The sequence below is a fragment of the Somniosus microcephalus genome, unplaced genomic scaffold (assembly GCF_052327205.1).
Source record: "Somniosus microcephalus isolate GS21.2 unplaced genomic scaffold, FLI_Smic_1.0 unresolved_chr1, whole genome shotgun sequence".
Lineage (NCBI taxonomy): Eukaryota > Metazoa > Chordata > Chondrichthyes > Squaliformes > Somniosidae > Somniosus > Somniosus microcephalus.
The window spans coordinates 142,151,376-142,176,872 of NW_028225179.1; the positions used below are offsets into that span (position 1 = coordinate 142,151,376).

At 55.3% G+C, this 25,497-nt stretch overlaps 1 protein-coding gene across 3 annotated transcripts in view; it reads left to right on the forward strand.

Annotated features, from left to right (window-relative positions):
• The first annotated feature begins 508 nt into the window (after positions 1–508).
• The window catches only part of LOC147096089 (suppressor APC domain-containing protein 2-like), a 372,823-nt gene continuing 347,834 nt past the window's right edge, over positions 509–25,497 (forward strand). The window contains exon 1 of one of the 3 annotated variants that reach the window (XM_085975020.1): positions 509–1,345. In XM_085975020.1, the coding sequence (XP_085831146.1) occupies positions 937–1,345 (409 nt within the window). In that variant the 5' untranslated portion in view covers positions 509–936. The remainder of the gene's footprint in view (positions 1,346–25,497) is intronic. The other 2 variants (XM_085975018.1, XM_085975019.1) reach the window with 2 other exon arrangements.

Below are 25,497 nucleotides of genomic sequence, written 5' to 3' on the forward strand. Positions count from 1 at the left end.
TCACAACAGTGACCACACTTCTAAAGTACGTCATTGGCTATAAAGCGCTTTGGGACGCCCTGAGGCCGTGAAAGGCGCAGTATAAATTCAACAACAACAACTTATATATTTATATAGCACCTTTAATGTAGTAAAACATCCCAAGGCGCTGCACAGGAGTGTTATTCTTCTTCTTCTTAGGAAGTCCCTCGGAACCGAGGATGACTTAGGAGTGTTATAAGAGAAAAAAATTGTCAAAAGAAGTCTTTTTTATATATTTGTATTTTCTAATCATGCCTACTCATCTGTTTCATTCTATCTATCCATCTATCTCTAGCTGGCTATACGTGTGTTTCTAGATTTGGAATTCTCCACCCCATAGGGCTGTGGAGGCTCAGTCATTGAGTATATTCAAGGCCGAGATCGATAGATATTTTTGAATATTATGGGAATAGTGCAGGAAAGTGGAGATGAGATCGAAGATCAGCCAGGATCTTATTGAATGGCGGAGCAGACTCGAATTGGCTAATTGGCCAACTCCTGCTCCTATTTTATCTCTCCAATGTGCCTATCTATTTGTGCACTATCAGTATTTGTGTGTGTTTTCCCCCCCATCGTTATATGTTTTTCAATACGTGTGTCTGTATCAATTTTGTATTTTCCATCGCAGTATTCACTGATGCGTCCATCTGTCACTGCCTATCTCTCTCAGCCTGTCTGTAGTTGTATTTGTTTTCACTTGTTTCCATCGCACTTTCAGTGTTGACTTGTTTCTGTAGCTCCACACACAGACTCAGACCCTCTCTCCCTGGCTCTCTCCGATCGGCTGAGTGACTCTCTGCCTGCTCTCAGGATTATACATCTCAGGGTTGGGGAAGCAGGACTCTGGTGAGCCGGGGTGGAGTGGTGGGGGTTTGCTGGACTTCCCCTCCACCAACTTCGGCTGGGCTGAGCAGCATGAGCCGGGCGGCGGGGCCCCCCGAGCTGCCCCAGCCCCAGGAGCGCTGCCTGCCCCGCACTTTCCTGCTCAGCCTGCGGACCCTCTTCGACATCCTGGACCAGGAGGGCCGGGGCGCGGTCGAGCTGCGGGAGATCGAGAGCCGCTGGCGGGGCGAGGGCAGCCGGGAGCCGGCGCTGCCCGCCGCGCTGCTGCCTTGCCTGCGCCGGGTGGCGGAGCCCAGCGGGCAGCTCACCTTCCCCCGCCTGCTGGCGGGCATCAGGGCGGCGCTGCACCAGGACAGCGAGAGCCCGGGAGCCGGGCAGCAGCGCCGAGACCACCGCTCCCCTCTGACCGGCTCCGGCCACAGCGACCCGGGGGACAAGGGAACTGACAACCCGGGGATAGACAGCAGGACCTGGGCACAGAGTAAGTGAACGTCAGGTCATTAATTATATAAATACTTTTAATTACAGCCAGTGAATGTCAGATTATTAGTAATATACTTTTAATTACAGTCAGTGAATGTCAGATTATTAATTATATAAATACTTTTAATTACAGTCAGTGAATGTCATTATTAATTATATAAATACTTTTAATTACAGCCAGTGAATGTCAGATTATTAGTAATATACTTTTAATTACAGTCAGTGAATATCAGATTATTAATTATATAAATACTTTTAATTACAGCCAGTGAATGTCAGATTATTAGTAATTTAATACTTTTAATTACAGTCAGTGAATGTCAGATTATTAGTAATATAAATACTTTTAATTACAGCCAGTGAATGTCGGATTATTAGTAATTTAATACTTTTAATTACAGTCAGTGAATGTCAGATTATTAGTAATATAAATACTTTTAATTACAGTCAATGTCAGATTATGAATTATATAAATACTTTCAATTACAGTCAGTGAATGTCAGATTATTAATTATATAAATACTTTTAATTACAGCCAGTGAATGTCAGATTATTAATTATATAAATACTTACTCTGAGTCAAAAGGTTGTGGGTTCATGTTCCACTCCAGGGACTTGAAGCACTTAAATCTAGGCTGACACTCCAGTGCAGTACTGAGGGAGCACTGCACTGTCGGAGGTGCCGTCTTTCGGATGAGACGTTAAACCGAGGCCCCGTCTGCGCTCTCAGGTGGATGTAAAAGATCCAATGGCACAATTTCGAAGAAGAGCAGGGGAGTTGAACCTGGTGTCCCAGCCAATATTTATCGATCAACGAACATAACAAAAACAGATGATCTGGTCATTATCACATTGCTGTTTGTGGGAGCTTGCTGTGCGCAAATTGGCTGCTGTGTTTCCCACATTACAACAGTGACTACACTTCAAAAGTACTTCATTGGCTGTAAAGCGTTCTGGGACATCCGGTGGTCATGAAAGGCGCTGTATGAATGCAAGTCTTTTCTTTTTAATTGCAGCCAGTAAACATCAGATTATTAATTATATAAATACTTTTAATTACAGTCACTGAATATCAGATTATTAATAATATAATACTTTTAATTACAGTCAGTGAATGTCAGGTTATTAATTATATAAATACTTTTAATTACAGTCAGTGAATATCAGATTATTAATTATATAAATACTTTAAATTACAGTCAGTGAATATTAGATTAATTATATAAACACTTTTAATTACAGCCAGTGAAGATCAGGTTATTAATTATATAAATACTTTTAATTACAGTCAGTGAATATCAGATTAATTATATAAATACTTTTAATTACAGTCAGTGAATATCAGATTATTAATTATATAATACTTTTAATTACAGCCAGTGAATATTAGATTATTAATTATATAAATACTTTTGATTACAGTCAGTGAATATCAGATTATTAATTATACAAATACTTTTAATTACAGTCAGTGAATATCAGATTATTAATAATATAATACTTTTAATTACAGTGAATATCAGATTATTAATAATCTAATACTTTTAATTACAGTCAGTGAATGTCAGATTATTAATAATATAATACTTTTAATTAATAAGCAGTCCTGAAGCAGACAGCAGGAACTTTGCAGAGAGTGAGTGGCTATCAGATTGTTAATAATAAATATAAATTTGTCTGGCAACTCAGCATGGTATGAGTAAATATCAATTGTATTGATAAATACAGACGTATACTAAATAATGAATAAACAGTCTGGGAGCAGAGGCCTGCAACTCGGGACTGATATTTTTCACAACTTCTTCCAGCCCATCCACAACCTCTCTCTCTTTTTTTCTCTCTCTTTCTCTTTCTCTCTCTCACTTACTCTCTCCTTTATCTATCTCTCTTGTTCTCTTTCTCTCTCACTCTCTCTTTATTGCTCTCTCTTTGTCATTCTATCACTTCTTTCTCGCTCTCCCTTTCCCTCTCTCTCATCTATCTCTCTCTATTTCTTTCTCTCTCTCTTTCTCTACCTCCTTCGCTTTCTCTTTCTCTTTCTCTCTCTCTTTCTCTCTTTCTTTTCCCCCCTCTCTCTCTTTCCCCCCTCTCTCTCTCTCGCACAATCAGACAGACCCTTCGCTGGGAAACCTTTTCCGATATGAATGTCATGCACCGAATGACTTCAGCCCCTGGCGGGAGTAACCCTGATGTTGGCTCACTAAATGCCAATCATGTTCACCAGTAGACCAGAAGGGTGACATATATTGTTCATGTGTGTACATGTGAACATTCCGGAATCAGTCCAATTCCAAACAGCAGCTGTTTATTTTTTTGCAGAGAGTGGGTGGAAGGTGCGTGTCATGATAGCATGTACAGTGCACTAGAACGACACAGAGCAGGCCCCGATCCACAAACAATGAGTTGTTCCTCACTGTGATGTTTGTTACGGAGCCATGAAACAGAGAGTCGGGTGTTAAAGCCACAGTGGGATGCAGGGAGAGTCACAGTGAGGCTTCAAGGGACAATTGTAGCCTAACCCGTCCATCGGGAAGCTGACAGGATCGGGAGCCATGCTGGTCTTACACCCTGTCCGATTTTAACGGAGAGTAATATTGGGCGGGGGTGTAAAGCCAGCGTTCCACCCAATCCCATGGGATTCCTGCCCAGTGCGTCGGTTAAAATCAATCCCTTTCCTCTCGGTTAAAGAAAACACGTGGATGAAGAATGAGAACCAGAACGAGAGGAGAATAAACGGAAAATAAATCCTCAACAGTGGCTAGAATAATTGAGGTCAGTCATCATGGCCAGAAAGCTCTTCCCAAATGCTAATGTTGTCTGTAGATTATTACTGAGCCAGTTCACAGCCTTGCCTCACAACATTAGCTCTAAGATCTGTTTCTAATCTCAAACACGTAGCAAACCAAAGCGATATCAGTAGAAAGCATTGATCCCTGAGATGAGAGAGCTGTCCTATGAGGAGAGATTGTGTAGAATGGGATTACAGTCTCTGGAGTTTAGAAGAATGAGAGGTGATCTCATTGAAACATATAAGATTCTGAGGGGGTTGACAGGGTAGATGCTGAGAGGTTGTTTCCCCTGGCTGGAGAGTCTAGAACTCGTGGGCATAGTCTCAGGATAAGGGGTCAGCCATTTAGGGATGAGATGAGGAGAAATTCTTCTCTCAGAGGGTCGTAAATCTGTGGAATTCTCTGCCCCAGAGAGCTGTGGAGGCTGGGTTATTAACTACATTTAAGGTGGAGATAGACAGATTTTTGCAAGATAAGGGAGTGAAGGGTTATGGGGAGCGGGCGGGGAAGTGGCTTTGAGCCCATTATTGAATGGCGGAGCAGGCTCAAGGGGCCAAGTGCCCTATTCCTGCTCCTATTTCTTATGTTCTTATGTCAGGCGATGCACTCTATGGGCGAATAGGCCATCAGCTTCATTGTTTCAGCTCGCACATGGAGACTGGCAAAATGTGAGGTACCATAGGGTGGTTAATCTTGTAGAACCATAACCCAGTAGGATCAGCGTCTTCAGTGGAGAGAGCGGATAATGAGCTGGATTTTACCATACCTGTTAACCGCTAAGTTATTTGGACAAACAATGATGGGGAAATAGTGCCGCAAACTCCAGTGAGAATCCCCTTGCCGTTATTTTTCTAATTTGTCTTTCTGTTTTGTTCAGTGATTTCGGTCGCGGTGTTAATTGATCTTTTCCCATTTAAATTTCAATTACATCGATTCAGAGGCTGCGTCTGATCCAATCTCAACTGATCTGACCCTGACCTAAACCAACTGTGCAACCTTGCAAAGTGAAAGACTATTTGATCAGCCAGAGCCAGGCGATTTCCTGTATATGAGCTGGAATGAATGCTATTAATAAAATTGTCGGTGCAGGGATTAATGCCTGAAAGAAAAAAACTTGCAACGATATGGTGCCATTCACAACCACCGGACGTCCCAAAGTGCTTTACAGCCAATTAAGTACTTTTTGAAGTGGAGTCACTGTTGCAATGTAGGGAAACGCGGCAGCCAATTTGCGCACAGCAAGCTCCCACAAACAGCAATGAGATAATGACCAGATAATCTGTTTTAGCTGTTGGTTGAAGGATAAATACTGGCCCAGGACACAGGGGAGAACTCCCCTTCAAAATAGTGGGCGTGAAATCTTTTACATCCACCTGAGAGGGGCAGACGGGGCCTCGGTTTAACATGTTATCCGAAAGACGGCACCTCCGACAGTGCAGCGCTCCCTCAGCACTGCACTGGAAGTGTGCCAGTCTAGATTAGGGTTGCTAGGGATGGGCATTATATACACAGTCATGTCAAGTGTTGCCCACATTCTGACAACTAATAATGGAGCTGGTTTCTACCGACACCAAACAGGATACATTCAGGAGGTATGCCTGAGAGGGGTGGATAGGGGGCCAATGTTTGCTACTTTCCTGTGGCCCCTGTGCGCTGATTAGGGTGGATCAGGCCATTGACAGGGCTCAGTCACATACCCACCGCCTCCGACAGGGGCTTGCACTGGGAAAGGGCGCAGAAGCAGGAGCACAGTCTGTCAGCCTAAGAGGCTGGCAGCTGCAGGCATAGGAACAGAAGGAGGCCATTCAGCCCCTCGAGCCTGTTCCAACGTTCAATTACATCATGCCCGATCTGTATCCGTCTTGGTTCCGTAACCCTTAACATCCTCATCCAACAAAAAAAACCTATTGACCTCAGCTTTGACATTTTCAGTTGACCCCCCAGCCTCAACAGCTTTCTGGGGGGCGGTGGGGGGGGGGGGAGGAGAGCTCCAGATTTCCACTAACCCTTTGTGAGAGGAAGTGCTTCCTGACATCACCCCTGAATGGCCTGGCTCTAATTTTATGGTTCTGCCTCCCCTTGTTCTGGACTCCCCCCACCAGAGGAAATACCTTCTCTCTATCTACCCAATCAACTCCTTTAATCATCTTAAACACCTCAGTTAGATCGCTCCTTAATCTTCTATACTCGAGGGAATACAAGCCTAGACTGTGCAACCAGTCCTCACAATTTAACCCTTGTAGCCCCAATATCATTCTGGTGAATCCGCGCTGCTCCCCCTCCAAGGCCAATATATCCTTCCTGAGGTGCGGTGCCCAGACCTGAACGCAGACCTGAACTGAATCTGGCAGCTGACCTCAGGGGTCTACTGGCTGCCCCTCTTTCTCTATTCCTGATCTTTTGTGCTGGGGAATAAATGTTTTCCGAAGGCAGAGTTCGGGAAAACTGTTATAGATTCTACTTATCGGTGCCATTCACCAAACCAAATCTCCTGAGGTGCACAATCAGAAGCAAGGCACTGTGGATGCTGGAAATCTGAAACAAAATGCTGGAGACGCTCAGCAGGTCGGGCAGCATCTGCAGAGGGAGAAGCATGGGGTTAACGGGGGCAATTTGAACCCAACACGCCTGTCGGGAAACGGATGGGATCGGGTGCGACGCTGGATTTAACCCCCGGCTCCGATTTTACTCTCCATTGAAGTCAATATCGGGCGAGACCCGGTTTTCCCACTGTGGGATTCCCGCCCAGCGAGTTGGGTTAAAATGATCCCCGACATTTCAGGTCGTTGACCATCAGTCAGCACCCTGAGATGGTTCCCAGTGAGAGTAAGGGACATGGAGCAGGAAGCAGGGGAGAAGTGAGGAAAGGTGACTGATTGAGGAAGTTTAGAAGTTTGAGAGGTGATCTCATTGAAATGTATAAAGTTCTTAGAGGACTTGACAGGGTAGATGCAGGGAGGATGTTTTCGCTGGCTGGAGAGTCTAGAACCAGGGGGCACAGTCTTAGAATAAGGGGTCGGCCATTTAGGACTGAGAGGAGGAGAAATTTTTTCACTCAGAGGGCGGTGAATCTTTGCAATTCTCTACCCCAGAGGGCTGTGGAGGCTCAGTCATTGGGTATATTCAAAACAGTGATCGATAAATTATTGGGCACTAAGGGAATCAAGGGATATGGGGATCGGGCAGGAAAGTGGGGTTGAGGTCGAAGAGCAGCCATGATCTTATTGAATGGTGAAGCAGACTCGAGGGGCCGAATGGCCTACTCCTGCTCCTATTTCTTATGTTTTTATGTTCTTAAAGTGTGGTAAGTTTTTGAAGGCGGAGAGGAAAAAAAGCAAAAAGGAAGAGGGTGAGAGGGAGGGCTCCAGGGGGCAGGCTTTGCAGCGATTGGCAGCGAACACTTTAGTCTGGTTCCTCACTCACAATCCTTTTTGCCAGAACTCTATCCCAAGTGATGAAAGGCTCAGGGAGGATTGGAACAGAAGAAAATTTGTCAAGTAAGCCCCGTGTCAGCAGCTATCCAACAGTTATCTTGCAGGGGGGCAACGCGCTGTAAAAGCTGGATTGAACTCACAGTTTTCTAACCCAGGCCATCGCTGAGTGGAGTAGCTGGACTTTCTCCACAGCATGTGCTATTGATATCTGGCAGGGGATTACACGGGATCTGCCAGAGATGATTGGAGGGGGGTGGCGGAAGGGAGGGAGGCAGAGGGATTTGCAGCTGTAATCTTGTGGTGATACAAAAGGTCACATTGAGAGAGCAGGACAGGGAAGCAGGCAAGATTTTCCCCAACAGGCACATAGAATCATACAGGACAGAGGGAGGCCATTCGGCCCATCGTGCCTGTGCCAGTTCTTTGGTAGAGCTTGCAATTATACATAGAAACATAGAAGATAGGAGCAGGAGTAGGCTATTCGGCCCCTCGAGCCTTCTCCGCCATCCAGTGAGATCATGGCTGATCATCCAAATTCAGTACCCTGTCCCTGCTTTCTCCCCATATCCCTTGATCCCTTTAGCCTTAAGAAATATATCTAACTCCTTCTTGAATATATTTAATGAATTGGCCTCAACTGCCTTCTGTGGTAGAGAATTTCACAGGTTCACCACTCTCTGGGTGAAGAAATTCCTCCTCATCTCTGTCCTAAATGGCTTACCCCTTATCTTTAGACTGTGACCCCTGGTTCTAGACTCCCCCGCCATTGGGAACATCCTTCCTGCATCTGGTCTGTCTAGTCCTGTTAGAATTTTATAAGTTTCAATGAGATCCCTCTCATCCTTCTAAACTCCAGCGAATATAAGCCTAATCGACCCAATCTCTCCTCATGGGTCATTTCTGCCATCCCAGGTATCAGTCCGGTGAATCTTCGCTGCACTCCCTCCATGGCAAGAACATCCTTCCTCAGATAAGGTGACCAAAACTGCACACAATACTCAAGGTGTGGTCCCACCAAGGCCCTGTACAACTGCAGCAAGACATCTTTGCCCTTTCACGACCTCAGGAACCCAAAGCTCTTTACAGCCAATTAAGTGCTTTTTGAAGTGTAGCCACTGTTGCAATGTAGAAAACGCAGCAGCCAATATGCGCACAGCAAGCTCCCACAAAGAGCAATGTGATAACGAGCAGGGAAGTTGTTTTTTAGTGATGCTGGCTGAGGGATAAATATTGGCCCCCGGACACCGGGGGGAGAACTCCCTCTGCTCTTCTTTGAAATAGTGCCGCAGGATATTTTACATCCACCTGAGAGCGCAGACGGGCCCTCGGTTTAACGTCTCGTCCAAAAGACGGCACCTCCGACAGTGCAGCACTCCCTCAGCACTGCACTGGGAGTGTCGGCCTAGGTTATGGGTTCAGGTTGCTGGAGTGGGGCTTGAACCTATGACCTGTCTGATCTATGAAGTGAGAGTGTTACCCACTAAATCATCTCATTAGTCCCACACCCCTGCTCTTTCCAAATCTCTGCTCGGCTGTTTACCTGCAGTGCCTGAGGCAAGGTCTGCTATTGGCTATCTCTTCACTCCTAAAATCATTGCACTTAGCTGTTGAAAATCCATTAAGTGAGTTTTTTGGCCAAATGAGCAGTGACTCTGACATTCTCCAGCTCATAACTTCTTTTACTTTCGGGGCTTATCAAAGTGAAGGTGTGTGTGCTGGAGAGGGGAACACTGTCCAAACACTCCCAGGTCTTGCATTGTTCCACGGAAGCTCAGCGTAAGCTCGAGGAACAGCACCTCATCTTTCAATTAGGCACTCTACAGCCTTCTGGACTCAACATAGAGTTCAACAATTTCAGATCATAACCTCGGCCCCTATCACACATATATATTTTCTTCTTTTTTTTATCCACACTTTTTTTTTTTTCTTCCCTCCCTTTAGCTGTCCTTCATTCTGCCAGCGCAATTCACACCCCATCTAGAGCCATACTTTGTTCCTTAACCTGCCCCATTTCCACCTCCCCTTGCCCTGAACATCTCTTAATGTCTCTCAATGTCTCTTAATCTCTCCTGCTTTCTATCCTATCACTGACCTTCCCTTTTGTTTTTTCATCCCCTTCCCCTTTTCCCAGCCCCCAAACTTGCTTTCCATTTCCTGCTTTTTTCCAGTTCTGATGAAAGGTCATCGACCTGAAATGTTAACTCCGTTTCTCTCTCCACTGATGCTGCCTGGCCCGCTGAGTCTTTCCAGCGTTTCCTGTTGTTATTTCAGGAAGAACACTATTCGGTTCAGAGCAAAGGTCCTTCTACACGGCCCCAACAATGTGCCTCAACACCGACTCTGACTGCACAAGTTTTCCTGTTCCCACACCAGGCACCCTGCGGGCTCCCTGAGTGAAGGCGCCGATTTAGCGCTGAATCTGTGCCAAATACAGTCAGTTTACGACTGTGGTTTCACGCCCATTGGAAACTGGATTAAAACTGCTCAAACACCTTTTGTGTAAGATCCTTACAGCTAGCATCCAGAAGAGGTTTCACACCATTGTTCTTGGCAGCATTTCAACACAGTCCCAGAGGGTGAAAGGACAGTGTCTGACCCACCGCACCGCCCAGCCCAGAGTGGGAAAGGACAGTGTCTGACCCACCGCACCGCCCAGCCCAGAGGGGGAAAGGACAGTGTCTGACCCACCGCACCACCCAGTCCCAGAGGGGGAAAGGACAGTGTCTGACCCACTGCACCATCCAGCCCCAGAGGGTGAAATGACAGATTCTGACCCACCGCACCAGCCAGTCCCAGAGGGGGAAAGGACAGCGACTGACCGACTGCACCACCCAGTCCCAGAGGGTGAAAGGACAGTGTCTGACCCACTGCACCACCCAGTCCCAGAGGGGGAAGGACAGTGTCTGACCCACTGCACCACCCAGTCCCAGAGGGGGAAAGGACAGTGTCTGACCCACTGCACCACCCAGTCCCAGAGGGGGAAAGGACAGTGTCTGACCCACTGCACCACCCAGTCCCAGAGGGGGAAAGGACAGTAACTGACCCACTGCACCACCCAATCCCAGAGGGGGAAAGGACAGTGTCTGACCCACTGCACCACCCAGTCCCAGAGGGGGAAAGGACAGTGTCTGACCCACTGCACCACCCAGTCCCAGAGGGGGAAAGGACAGTAACTGACCCACTGCACCACCCAGTCCCAGAGGGGGAAAGGACAGTGTCTGACCCACTGCACCACCCAGTCCCAGAGGGAGAAAGGACAATGTCTGACCGACCGCACCACCCAGTCCCAGAGGGGGGAAAGGACAATGTCTGACCCACCGCACCACCCAGTCCCAGAGGGGGAAAGGACAGTGTCTGACCCACTGCACCACCCAGTCCCAGAGGGGGATAGGACAGTGTCAGACCCACTGCACCACCCAGTCCCCGAGGGGGAAAGGACAGTGTCTGACCCACCGCACCACCCAATCCCAGAGGGGGAAAGGACAGTGTCTGACCCACCGCACCACCCAGTCCCAGAGGGGGAAAGGACAGTGTCTGACCCACAGCACCACCCAGTCCCAGAGGGGGAAAGGACAGTGTCTGACCCACTGCACCACCCAGTCCCAGAGGGGGAAAGGACAGTGTCTGACCCACTGCACCACCCAGTCCCAGAGGGGGAAAGGACAGTGTCTGACCCACTGCACCACCCAGTCCCAGAGGGGGAAAGGACAGTGTCTGACCCACCGCACCACCCAGCCCCAGAGGGGGAAAGGACAGTGTCTGACCCACTGCACCACCCAGTCCCAGAGGGAGAAAGGACAGTGTCAGACCCACTGCACCACCCAATCCCCGAGGGGGAAAGGACAGTGTCTGACCCACCGCACCACCCAATCCCAGAGGGGGAAAGGACAGTGTCTGACCCACTGCACCACCCAGTCCCAGAGGGTGAAAGGACAGTGTCTGACCCACTGCACCACCCAGTCCCAGAGGGGGAAGGACAGTGTCTGACCCACTGCACCACCCAGTCCCAGAGGGGGAAAGGACAGTGTCTGACCCACTGCACCACCCAGTCCCAGAGGGGGAAAGGACAGGGTCTGACCTACTGCACCACCCAGTCCCAGAGGGGGAAAGGACAGTGTCTGACCCACTGCACCACCCAGTCCCAGAGGGGGATAGGACAGCGTCTGACCCACTGCACCACCCAGTCCCAGAGGGGGAAAGGACAGTGTCTGACCTACTGCACCACCCAGTCCCAGAGGGGGAAAGGACAGTGTCTGACCCACCGCATCGCTCAGTCCCAGAGGGGGAAAGGACAGTGTCTGACCCACCGCACCACCCAGTCCAAAGCTTTTTTTATCATCTCTGGGTAAATATACCCTAGAATGCAGTCACTAGCTTTGTTAGCAGTTAACTTCAGATTGCAGGTAACTTTGTTGTCTGACTCTGATCCGCTCTGCCCATCCCAAAATAGGAATGATATCCTTTTAAGGTATGATTTCTGTTGCAACCAATGTTTTCACTGCACAACAGCTTTAGTATGTATGGGCCTTGTGCCAATAATAATAAGATATATGTATAATTTTTTACCAAACACTTCTTAAAGAAGACCCATGCACCTTTAATGTTTTAAATAAAGTTCCTCGTAAAGTGTCAGCAAGTATTGCGAGCAGGGGTGATGCAGTCCCACAAACAACACTTGGTCAATGGATGACTGATGGGTCCATGGCTTACTCATACTGCCTGCTGGTTCAGCTGTTACTGGGATCAGAGAGAGGACAGAGTTAATGGTCTATGAGAGCGAAACAAAAGGCCGATTAAAGGGGGTTGTCACTGTGAAGGTTTGCATGTGTCCTTTGTAATCTCAGTACCTCCTCCTATTCACTGCTAAATGTTTTGCCCTGCCAGTACACTTTACACCTAATCACAGCCTATTACCATCTCGTCTAGCTTCTAATCTCTTTTACTTCTTTTGGTTCTTTTATTCTTTTGTCCGATCGCAGCCCTGCCTTCGATCTAGTTCCTTTTCTCTCCAGTTTTGAAGAAGGGTCAAACCCGAAACGTCAACTCAAATTTCTCTCCACGGATGTTGCCTGACTTGCTGAGTTTTTCCAGCATTTTCTGTTGTTATTTCGGATTTCCAACATCTGCAGTATTTTGCTATCGCACTGCTAAATGTATACAGTTTTGCTACAGATCTCCGAATTCCTCAATTAAAATAAGTGTTTAGATCAAATCCCTAAGTGTAGCAAATGATAAGTTGTGAAATGGAATTAGTTATTCATGGCCAGTGTCACATAACTGTTTGTGGGAGTTTGCTGTGTGCAATTTGGCTACCGCTTTTCCCTACATTACAACACTTAAAAGGGCTTAATTGGCTGTGACGTGCTTTGGGGCGTCCTGAGGCAGTGAAAGGCGTTGAGGAAATGCAAGTTGTCGAGCGAAGGGTTAAGTTTTCCCCGCACGGCCTGTAGCAGTTTTGCCTGCCAATCTGGTACAGAGAGGCCTCTGTGTTGAAGCCGGTCCAGGCACACAGCTCTCGAAACTCACGGCTCCCGATGTACGACATTAATGCCACTCCCAACATCTGAGCAATTGTCTCCAGTGATAACAGGATTGCACCAGACCGGTGCACAAAGTGCTCTGTGTGCAGTGATGGGCCTCGAGCCAGTTTCACTCAAGACTTTCGCTCCCAGTGGAGGTGGCCTTGGACCCTCCCCACACTAATCCATGGACCCTGCCCACACCCGTCCATGGACCCTGCCCGCACCCGTCCATGGACCCTGCCCGCACCCGTCCATGGACCCTGCCCGCATCCGTCCATGGACCCTGCCCACACCCGTCCATGGACCCTGCCCGCACCCGTCCATGGACCCTGCCCGCACCCGTCCATGGACCCTGCCCGCACCCGTCCATGGACCCTGCCCGCACTCGTCCATGGACCCTGCCTGCACCCGTCCATGGACCCTGCCCGCACCCGTCCATGGACCCTGCCCGCACCCGTCCATGAACCCTGCCCGCACTTGTCCATGGACCCTGCCCGCACCCGTCCATGGACCCTGCCCGCACTCGTCCATGAATCCTCCCTGCACTAGTGCATGGACCCTGCCCGCACTCGTCCATGGACCCTGCCCGCACCCGTCCATGGACCCTGCCCGCACTAGTCCATGAATCCTCCCTGCACTAGTGCATGGACCCTGCCCGCACTCGTCCATGGACCCTGCCCGCACCCGTCCATGGACCCTGCCCGCACCCGTCCATGGACCCTGCCCGCACCCGTCCATGGACCCTGCCCGCACCCGTCCATGGACCCTGACCGCACTCGTCCATGATCCCTCCCCACAGTAGTCCATGAACTCTCCCCGCACTAATCCATGGACCCTGCCCGCACCCGTCCATGGACCCTGCCCGCACCCGTCCATGGACCCTGCCCGCACCCGTCCATGGGCCCTGCCCGCACCCGTCCATGGGCCCTGCCCGCACCCGTCCATGGACCCTGCCCGCACTCGTCCATGGAACCCTGCCCGCACCAGCCCATGGACCCTGCCCGCACCCGTCCATGGACCCTGCCCGCACCCGCCCATGGACCCTGCCCGCACCCATCCATGGACCCTGCCCGCACCCGTCCATGGACCCTGCCCGCACCCGTCCATGGACCCTGCCCGCACCCGTCCATGGACCCTGCCCGCACTCATCCATGATCCCTCCCACAGTAGTCTATGAACCCTCCCCGCAGTAATCCATGGACCCTGCCCGCACCCGTCCATGGACCCTGCCCGCACTCATCCATGATCCTTCCCACAGTAGGCCATGAACCCGCCCCGCACTAATCCATGGACCCTGCCCGCACCCAGCCATGGACCCTGCCCACACCCGTCCATGGACCCTGCCCACACCCGTCCATGGACCCTGCCCACACCCGTCCATGGACCCTGCCCGCACCCGCCCATGGACCCTCCCCACACTAGTCCATGAATCCTCCCCGCACTAGTGCATGGACCCTGCCCACACTCATCCATGGACCCTGCCCACACCCGGCCATGGACCCTGCCCACACCTGTCACTGGACCCTGCCCGCACCCGTCCATGGACCCTGCCCGCACCCGTCCATGGACCCTGCCCGCACCCGTCCATGGACCCTGCCCGCACCCGTCCATGGACCCTGCCCGCACCCGTCCATGGACCCTGACCGCACTCGTCCATGATCCCTCCCCACAGTAGTCCATGAACTCTCCCCGCACTAATCCATGGACCCTGCCCGCACCCGTCCATGGACCCTGCCCGCACCCGTCCATGGACCCTGCCCGCACCCGTCCATGGACCCTGCCCGCACCCATCCATGGGCCCTGCCCGCACCCGTCCATGGACCCTGCCCGCACTCGTCCATGGGCCCTGCCCGCACCAGCCCATGGACCCTGCCCGCACCGGCCATGGACCCTGCCCGCACCCGTCCATGGACCCTGCCCGCACCCGTCCATGGACCCTGCCCGCACCCGTCCATGGACCCTGCCCGCACCCGTCCATGGACCCTGCCCGCACCCGTCCATGGACCCTGCCCGCACTCATCCATGATCCCTCCCACAGTAGTCTATGAACCCTCCCCGCACTAATCCATGGACCCTGCCCGCACCCCGTCCATGGACCCTGCCCGCACTCGTCCATGATCCCTCCCACAGTAGGCCATGAACCCTCCCCGCACTAATCCATGGACCCTGCCCGCACCCAGCCATGGACCCTGCCCACACCCGTCCATGGACCCTGCCCACACCCGTCCATGGACCCTGCCCACACCCGTCCATGGACCCTGCCCACACCCGTCCATGGACCCTGCCCGCACCCGCCCATGGACCCTCCCCACACTAGTCCATGAATCCTCCCCGCACTAGTGCATGGACCCTGCCCACACTCATCCATGGACCCTGCCCACACCCGGCCATGGACCCTGCCCACACCTGTCACTGGACCCTGCCCGCACCCGTCCATGGAACCTGCCCGCACTCGTCCATGGACCCTGCCCACACCCGTCCATGGACCCTGACCGCACTCGTCAATCGACCCTGCCCACACCCGTCCATGGACCCTGCCCACACCCGTCCATGTCCCCTGCCCGCACTCGTCCATGGACCCTACCCGCACTCGTCCATGGACCCTGCCCGCACCCGTCCATGGACCCTGCCCGCACTCGTCCATGGACCCTGCCCGCACTCGTCCATGGACCCTGCCCGCACCCGTCCATGGACCCTGCCCGCACCCGTCCATGGACCCTGCCCGCACTCGTCCATGGACCCTGCCCGCACTCGTCCATGATCCCTCCCCTCACTCGTCCATGGACCCTGCCCGCACTCGTCCATGGACCCTGCCCGCACTCGTCCATGGACCCTGTCCGCACTCGTCCATGGACCCTGCCGGCACTCCTCCATGACCTCCCCCCGCACTAGTCCATGGACCCTGCCGGCACTCATCCATGACCCCTCCCCACACTAGTCCATGGACCCTGCCCACACCCGTCCATGGACCCTGCCCGCACTCGTCCATGGACCCTGCCAGGACTAGTCCATGGACCCTCCCGACACTAGTCCATGGACCCAGCCCGCACTCATCCATGGACCCTGCCTGCACTCGTCCATGATCCCTCCCCACACTAGTCCATGGGCCCTGCCCGCACTAGTCCATGGGCCCTGCCCGCACTCGTCCATGGACTCTGCCCACATTAGTGCATGGACCCTGCCCACACTCGTCCATGGACCCCTGCCCGCTCTAGTCCACGGACCCTGCCCGCACTCATCCATGGACCCTGCCCGCACTAGTCCATGGACCCTGCCCGCACTAGTCCATGGACCCTGCCCGCGCTCATCCATGGACCCTGCCCGCACTAGTCCATGGACCCTCCCCGCACTAGTCCATGGACCCTGCCGGCACTAGCCCATGGACCCTCCCCGCACTAGTCCATGGACCCTGCCTGCACTCCTCCATGGACCCTGCCCATACTCGTCCATGGACCGCTGCCCGCTCTAGTCCATGGACCACTGCCCGCTCTAGTCCATGGACACTCCCCTTACTAGTCCATGGACCCTGCCCGCACTAGTCCATGGACCCTGCCGGCACTAGTCCATGGACCCTGCCCGCACTAGTCCATGGACCCTCCCCTTACTAGTCCATGGACCCTGCCCGCACTAGTCCATGGACCCTGGCCGCACTAGTCCATGATCCCTCCCCACAGTAGTCCATGAACTCTCCCCGCACTAATCCATGGACCCTGCCCGCACCCGTCCATGAACCCTGCCCGCACCCGTCCATGGACCCTGCCCGCACCCGTCCATGGACCCTGCCCGCACCCGTCCATGGACCCTGCCCGCACCCGTCCATGGACCCTGCCCGCACCCGTCCATGGACCCTGCCCGCACCCGTCCATGGACCCTGCCCGCACCCATCCATGGACCCTGCCCGCACCCGTCCATGGACCCTGCCCGCACTCATCCATGATCCCTCCCACAGTAGTCCATGAACCCTCCCCGCACTAATCCATGGACCCTGCCCGCACCCGGCCATGGACCCTGCCCACACCCGTCCATGGACCCTGCCCACACCTGTCCATGGACCCTGCCCGCACCCGTCCATGGACCCTCCCCACACTAGTCCATGAATCCTCCCTGCACTAGTGCATGGACCCTGCCCGCACTTGTCCATGGACCCTGCCCACACCCGTCCATGAGCCCTCCCCACAGTAGTCCATGCACCCTCCCCACACGAGTCCATGAACCCTCCCCGCACTAGTGCATGGTCCCTGCCCACACTCGTCCATGGACCCTGCCCACACCCGGCCATGGATCCTGCCCACACCCGTCCATGGGCCCTGACCGCACTCGTCAATGGACCCTGCCCACACCCGTCCATGGACCCTGCCCGCACCTGTCCATGGACCCTGCCCGCACTCGTCCATGGACCCTGCCCGCACTCGTCCATGGACCCTGCCCGCACCCGTCCATGGACCCTGCCCGCACTCGTGCATGATCCCTCCCCACACTAGTCCATGGGCCCTGCCCGCTCTAGTCCATGGACCCTGCCCGCACTCGACCATGGACTCTGCCCACACTAGTGCATGGACCCTGCCCGCACTCGTCCATGGAACCCTGCCCGCTCTAGTCCATGGACCCTGCCCGCACTCGTCCACGGACCCTGCCCGCACTCGTCCACGGACCCTGCCCGCACTCGTCCATGGACCCTGCCCGCACTAGTCCATGGACCCTGCCCGCACTAGTCCATGGACCCTGCCCGCACTTATCCATGGACCCTGCCCGCACTAGTCCATGGACCCTGCCCGCACTAGTCCGTGGACCCTGACCGCACTCATCCATGGACCCTCCCCGCACTAGTTCATGGACCCTGCCCATATTCGTCCATGGACCGCTGCCCGCTCTAGTCCATGGACCACTGCCCGCTTTAGTCCATGGACCCTGCCCGCAGAAGTCCATGGACACTGCCCGCACTAGTGCATGGATCCTGCCCGCACTAGTCCATGGACACTCCCCTTCCTAGTCCATGGACCATGCCCGCACCAATCCATATACCCTGCCCGCACTATTCCATAGACCCTGCCCGTACTAGTCCATGGACCCTCCCCGCACTAGTCCATGGACCCTGCCCGCACAAGTCCAAGGACCCTGCCCGCTCTAGACCATGGACCCTGCCCACATTAGTCCATGGACCCTGCCCTCACTAGTCCATGGACCCTGCCCGCACAAGTCCAAGGACCCTGCCCGCTCTAGACCATGGACCCTGCCCACATTAGTCCATGGACCCTGCCCTCACTAGTCCATGGACCCTGCCCGCACTAGTCCCTGGACCCTGCCTGCACTAGTCCATGGACCCTGCCCTCACTAGTCCATGGACACTCCCCTTACTAGTCCATGGACCCAGCTCGCACTAGTCCATGGATCCCTGCTCGCACTAGTCCATGGACCCTGCTCGCACTAGTCCAAGGACCACTGCTCGCAATATTCCATGGACCCTGCCCACACTCGTGCATGGGCTCTGCCCGCACAACTCCATGGACCTTACCCACACTATTCTGTGGACCCCGCCCCCACACTAGTCCACGGACCCTGCCCGCACTCGTCCATGGACCCTGCCCACACTAGTCCAAGGACCCTGCCCGCACTCGTCCATGGACCCTGCCCGCACTCGTCCATGGACCATGCCCGCACTTGTCCATGGACCCTCCCTGCACTAGTCCATGGACCCTGCCCGCACTCGTCCATGGACCCTGCCCGCACTAGTCCATGGACCCTGCCTATACTCATGCATGGACCCCTGCCAGCTCTAGCCAATGGACCCTGCCCGCTCTAGTCCATGGACCCTGCCCGCACTAGTCCGTGGACCCTGCCCGCACCAGTCCATGGACCCTGCCCGCACTCGTCCATGGACCCTGCCCGCACTCGTCCATGGACCCTGCCCGCACTAGTCCATAGACCCTCCCTGCACTAGTCCATGGACCCTGCCCGCACTAGTCCATGGACCCTGCCCATACTCATGCATGGACCCCTGCCATTTCTAGTCCATGGACCCTGCCCGCACTAGTCCATGGACCCTGCCCGCACTAGACCATGGACCCTGCCCGCACCAGTCCATGGACCCTGCCCGCACTAGTCCATGGACCCTGCCCGCTCTAGTCCATGGACTTTGCCCGCACAAGTCCACGGACCCTGCCCGCAGTAGTCCATGGATCCTGCCCGCACGAGTCGATGGACACTCCCCTTACTAGTCCATGGACCCTGCCCGCACTAGTCCATGGACCCTGCCCGCACTAGTCCATGGACACTCCCCTTACTAGTCCATGGACCCTGCCCGCACTAGTCCATGGACCCTGCCCGCAATAATCCATAGACCCTGCCCGCACTAATCCATGGACCCTGCCCGCATAAGTACATGGACCCAGCCCGCACTCGTCCATGGACCCTGCCCGCACCCATCCTTGGACCCTGCCCACACTCGTCCATGGACCCATCCCGCACTCATCCATGATCCCTCCCCACACTAGTGCATGGACCCTGCCCGCACTAGTCCATGGACCCTGCCCGCACTAATCCATGGACCCTGCCCACACTAGTCCAAGGATCCTCCCCACACTAGTCCATGGATCCTCCCCACACTAGTCCATGGACCCTGCCCTCATTAGTCCATGGGCCCTGCTCGCACTCATCCATGGACCCCTGCCTGCTCTATTCCATGGACCCTGCCCGCACTAGTCCAACCGCCCTGCCCACACTAGTCCATTGGCCCTGCCTGCACTCGTCCATGTACCCTCCCCACAGTAGTCCGTGGACCCTGCCCACACTAGTCCGTGGACCCTGCCCACACTCGTCCATGGACCCTGCCCACACTAGTCCATGGACCCTGCCCGCACCAGTCCATGGACCCTGCCCGCACTAGCCCATGGACACGGCCCGCACACGTCCATGAACCCTGCCCGCACACGTCCATGGACCCTGCCCACACTAGTTCATGGACCCTGCTTGCACTAGTCCATGGACCCTGCCCGCACTAGTTCATGGACCCTGCCTGCACTAATCCATGGACCCTGTCCGCACTATTCCATGGACCCTCCCCACACTAGTGCATGGACCCTGCCCACATTAGCCCATGTACCCTGCCTGTACTAGTTCATGGACACTGCCCGCACTAGTTCATGGACCCTTCCCGCACAATTCCATGGACCCTGCCCACATTCGTCCGTGGAACCTGCCCGCACTAGTCCATGGACCCTGCCCACATTAGTCCATGTACCCTGCCTGTACTAGTCCATGGACCCTGCCCGCACTAGTTCATGGACCCTGCCCGCACAATCCCATGGACCCTGCCCGCACTAGTCTATGGACCCTCCCCACGCTAGTCCATGGACCTCCCCTCGCTAGTCCATGGATCCCTGCACGCTCAAGTCCATGGACCCTCCCCACACTAGTCCATGGACCCCTGCCCGCACTAGTACTTGGACCCTACCCACACTCGTCCATGGACCCTGCCCACACTAATCAATGGACCCTCCCCACACTAGTCCATGGACCCTGCCCGCACTAGTGCATGGACCCTGCCCACATTCGTCCGTGGACTCTGCCCGAACTAGTCCATGGACCCTGCCAGCACAAGTCCATGGACCCTCCCCATACTAGTCCATGGACCCTGCCCGCACTTGTCCATAGACCCTGCCCGCACTAGTCCATGGACCCTGCCCGCACTAGTCCATGGACCCTCCCCATACTAGTCCATGGACCTTGCCGCACTAGTCCATGGACCCTGCCCGCTCTAGTCCATGGACCTGCCCACAATAGTCCATGGACCCTGCCCGCACAAGTCCATGGACCCACCCCATACTAATCCATGGACCCTGTCCATACTCTTCCATGGACTCCTGCCCGCTCTAGTCAATGTACCATGCCCGCTCTAGTCAATGTACCATGCCCGCACTAGTCCATGGACCCTGCCCGCACGAGTCCATGGACCCTGCCCGCACTAGTCCATGGACCCTGCCTGCACTCCTCCATGGAACCTGCCCTCACTAGTCTATGGACCCTGCCCATACTCGTCCATGGACCCCTGCCCGCTCTAGTCCATGGACCCTGCCCGCATTAGTCCATGGATCCTGTCCGCACGAGTCCATGGACCCTGCCCACACTAATCCATGATCCCTCCCCACACTAGTCCATGGACCCTGCCCGCACTAATCCATGAACCCTCCCCACACTTGCCCATGGACACTCCTCACACGAGTCCATGGACCCTGCCCGCACTAATCCATGAACCCTCCCCACACTTGTCCATGCACACTCCCCACACTAGTGCATGGACCCTGCCCGCACTTGTCCATGGACCCTGCCCGCACTTGTCCATGGACCTGCCCGCACTCATCCATGATCCCTCCCCACACTAGTCCATGGACACTGCCCATACTAGTCCTTGGACCCCTGCCTGCACTTGTCCATGGACCTTGCCCGCACTCGTCCATGATCCCTCCCAACACTAGTCCATGGACCCTGCCCGCACCAGTCCATGGACCCTCCCCATACTAGTCCATGGACCCTGCCCGCACTAGTCCATGGACCCTGCCCGCACTAGTCCATGGACCCTCCCCATACATGTCCATGGACCCTGCCCGCACTAGTCCATGGACCCTGCCCACTCTAGTCAATGGACCCTGCCCACAATAGTCAAGCAACACTGCCCGCACTAGTCCATGGACCCCTGGCCGCACTCATCCAAGGACTTTGCCCGCACTAGTCCATGGACCCCTGCCCGCACTAATCCATGGACCCTGCCCGCACTAGCCCATGGACCCTCCCCGCACTAGTCCATGGATCCTGCCCACACTTGTCCATGGACCCTGCCCATACTCGTCCATGGACCCCTGCCCGCTCTAGTCCATGGTCCCTGCCCGCACTCATCCATGGACACTGCCTGCACCAGTCCATGATCCCTCCCCACACTAGCCCACTGACCCTCCCCACACTAGTGCATGGACCCTGCCCGCACTTGTCCATGGACCCTGCCCGCACTTGTCCATGGACCCTGCCCACACTCGTCCATGATCCCTCCCCGCACTAGTCCATGGACCCTGCCCACACTCGTCCATGGACCCTGCCCGCACTAGTCCATGGACCCTGCCCGCAATAGTCCATGGACCCTGCCCGCTATAGTCCATGGACCCTGCCCTCACTAGTCCATGGACCCTGCCCGCACTAGTCCCTGCACCCTGCCCTCACTAGTCCATGGACCCTGCCCGCACTAGTCCATGGACCCTTCTCTCACTAGTCCAAGGACCCCTGCTTGCACTAGTCCATGGACCCTGCCCACACTAGTGCATGGACTCTGCCCGCACAACTCCATGGACCTTACCCGCACTATCCTGTGGACCCCGCCCACACACTAGTCCATGGACCCTGCCCGTATGAGTGCATGGACCCTGCCTGCACTAGTCCATGGAACCTGCCCGCAATAGTCCATGGACCCTGCCCGCCCTAGTCCATGGACCCTGCCCGCACTAGTCCATGGACCCTGCCCGCACTAATCCATGGACCCTGCCCGCACTAGTCCATGGATCCTCCCCACAATATTCCATGGATCCTCCCCACACTAGTCCATGGGCCCTGCCCTCTAGTCCATGGACCCTCCCCCCCCTAGTCCATGGACCCTGCCCGCACTTGTCCATGGACACTCCCCACACCAGTGCCTGGACCCCTGCCCACGCTAGTCCATGGGCCCTGCCCACACTCGTCCATGTACCCTCCCCACAGTAGTCCGTGGACCCTGCCCACACTAGTCCGTGGACCCTGCCCACACTCGTCCATGGACCCTGCCCACACTCGTCCATGGACCCTGCTTGCACTAGTTCATGGACTCTCCGCATACTAGTCCATGGACACTGCCCGCACTAGTCCATGGACACTGCCTGCACACGTCCATGGACCCTGCCCACACTAGTTCATGGACCCTGCCTGCACTAGTCCATGGACCCTGCCCGCACTAGTCCATGGACCCTGCCCGCACCAGTTCATGGACCCTGCCCGCACTAGTCCATGGACACTGCCCGCACTCGTCCATGGACCCTGCCCGCACTAGTCCATGGACCCTGCCCGCACTCGTCCATGAACCCTGCCCACACTAATCAATGGACCCTCCCCACACTAGTCCATGGACCCTGCCCACATTAATCAATGGACCCTCCCCACACTAGTCCATGGACACTGCCGGCACTCGTCCATGGACCCTGCCTGCACTAGTCCATTGACCCTGCCCACTCTCGTCCATGGACCCTGCCTGCATTAGTCCATGGACCCTGCCCGCACTAGTCCATTGGCACTCCCCATACTAGTCCATGGATCCTGCCCGCTCTAGTCCATGAACCCTCCCCATACTAGTCCATGGACCCTGCCCGCACTAGTCCATGGACCCTGCCGGCACTAGTCCATGGACCCCTGCCCGCAGTCGTCCATGGACCCTGCCCGCACTAGTCCATGGACCCCTGCCCGGTCTAGTCCATGGACCCTGCCCATACTCTTCCATGGGCCCCTGCCCGCTCTATTCCATGTATCCTGCCCGCGCTAGTCCATGGACCCTGCCCGCACTACTCCATGGACCCTGCCCGCACTAGCCCATGGATCCTTCCCACACGAGTCCATGGACACTGCCCGCACACCTCCATGGACCCTGCCCACACTAATCCATGGACCCTGCCCATACTCGTCCATGGACCCCTGCCCGCTCTAGTCCATGGACCCTACCTGCATTAATCCATGAACCCTCCCCACACTTGTCCATGGACACTCCCCACACTAGTCCATGGACCCTGCCCGCACTAGTGCATGGACCCTGCCCCCACTATTCCATGGACCCTCCCCACACTAGTGCATGGACCCTGCCCGCACTCATCCATGGACCCTGCCTGCACCAGTCCATGATCCCTCCCCACACTAGCCCATGGACCCTCCCCACCCTAGTGCATGGACCCTGCCCGCACTCGTCCATGGACCCTGCCCGCACTTGTCCATGGACCCTGCCCGCACTCGTCCATGATCCCTCCCCACACTAGTCCATGGACCCTGCCCGCAATCGTCCATGGACCCTGCCTGCACCAGTCCATGAACCCTCCCCACACTAGCCCATGGACCCTCCCCACATTAGTGCATGGACCCTGCCGGCACTTGTCCATGGACCCTGGCCGCACCCGTCCATGGACACTGCCCACACTCATCCATGATCCCTCCCCACACTAGTCCATGGACACTGCCCATACTAGTCTATGGACCCCTGCCCGCACTTGTCCATGGACCCTGCCCGCACTCGTCCATGATCCCTCCCAACACTAGTCCACCGACCCTGCCCGCACTAGTCCATGGACCCTCCCCATACTAGTGCATGGACCCTGCCTGCACTTGTCCATGGACACTGCCCTCACCCGTCCATGGATCCTGCCCGCACTCATCTATGATCCCTCCCCACACTAGTCCATGGACACTGCCCATACTAGTCCATGGACCCCTGCCCGCACTTGTCCATGGACCCTGCCTGCACTCGTCCATGGACCCCTGCCCGTTCTAGTCCATGGACCCTGCCCGCACTAGTCCATGGACCCTGCCCGCACTAGTCCATGGACCCTGCCCGCACTAGTCCATGGACCCCTGCCCGCACTAGTCCATGGACCCTGCCCACACTTGTCCATGGACCCTGCCCATACTCGTCCATGGACCCCTGCCCGCTCTAGTCCTTGGACCCTGCCCGCACTAGTCCATGGATCCTGCCTGCACTTGTCCATGGACACTGCCCTCACCCGTCCATGGACCCTGCCCGCTCTATTCCATGGACCCTGCCCACAATAGTCCATGAACCCTGCCCGCACTAGTCCATGGACCCCTGCCCGCACTCGTCCAAGGACCTTGCCCGCACTAGTCCATGGACCACTGCCCGTTCTAGTCCATGGACCCTGCCCGCACTAGTCCATGGACCCTGCCCGCACTAGTCCATGGACCCTGCCCGCACTAGTCCATGGACCCTCCCCGCACTAGTCCATGGACACTGCCCACACTTGTCCATGGACCCTGCCCATACTCGTCCATGGACCCCTGCCCGCTCTAGTCCTTGGACCCTGCCTGCACTAGTCCATGGATCCTGCCTGCACTAATCCATGAATCCTGGCCGCACTAGTCCATGGATCCTGCCCGCAATAATCCATGAACCCTCCCCACACTTGTCCATGGACACTGCCCGCACTAGTCCATGCACCCTGCCAACACTAGTGTCTGGACCCTGCCCACACTAGTCCATGGACCCTCCCCGCACTAGTTCATGGACCCTGCCCGCAGTTGTCTATGGACCCTGCCCGCACTCGTCCATGCACCCTGCCCACACAATCCATGGACCCTGCCCGCACTCGTCCATGGACCCTGACCGCACTCATCCATGAT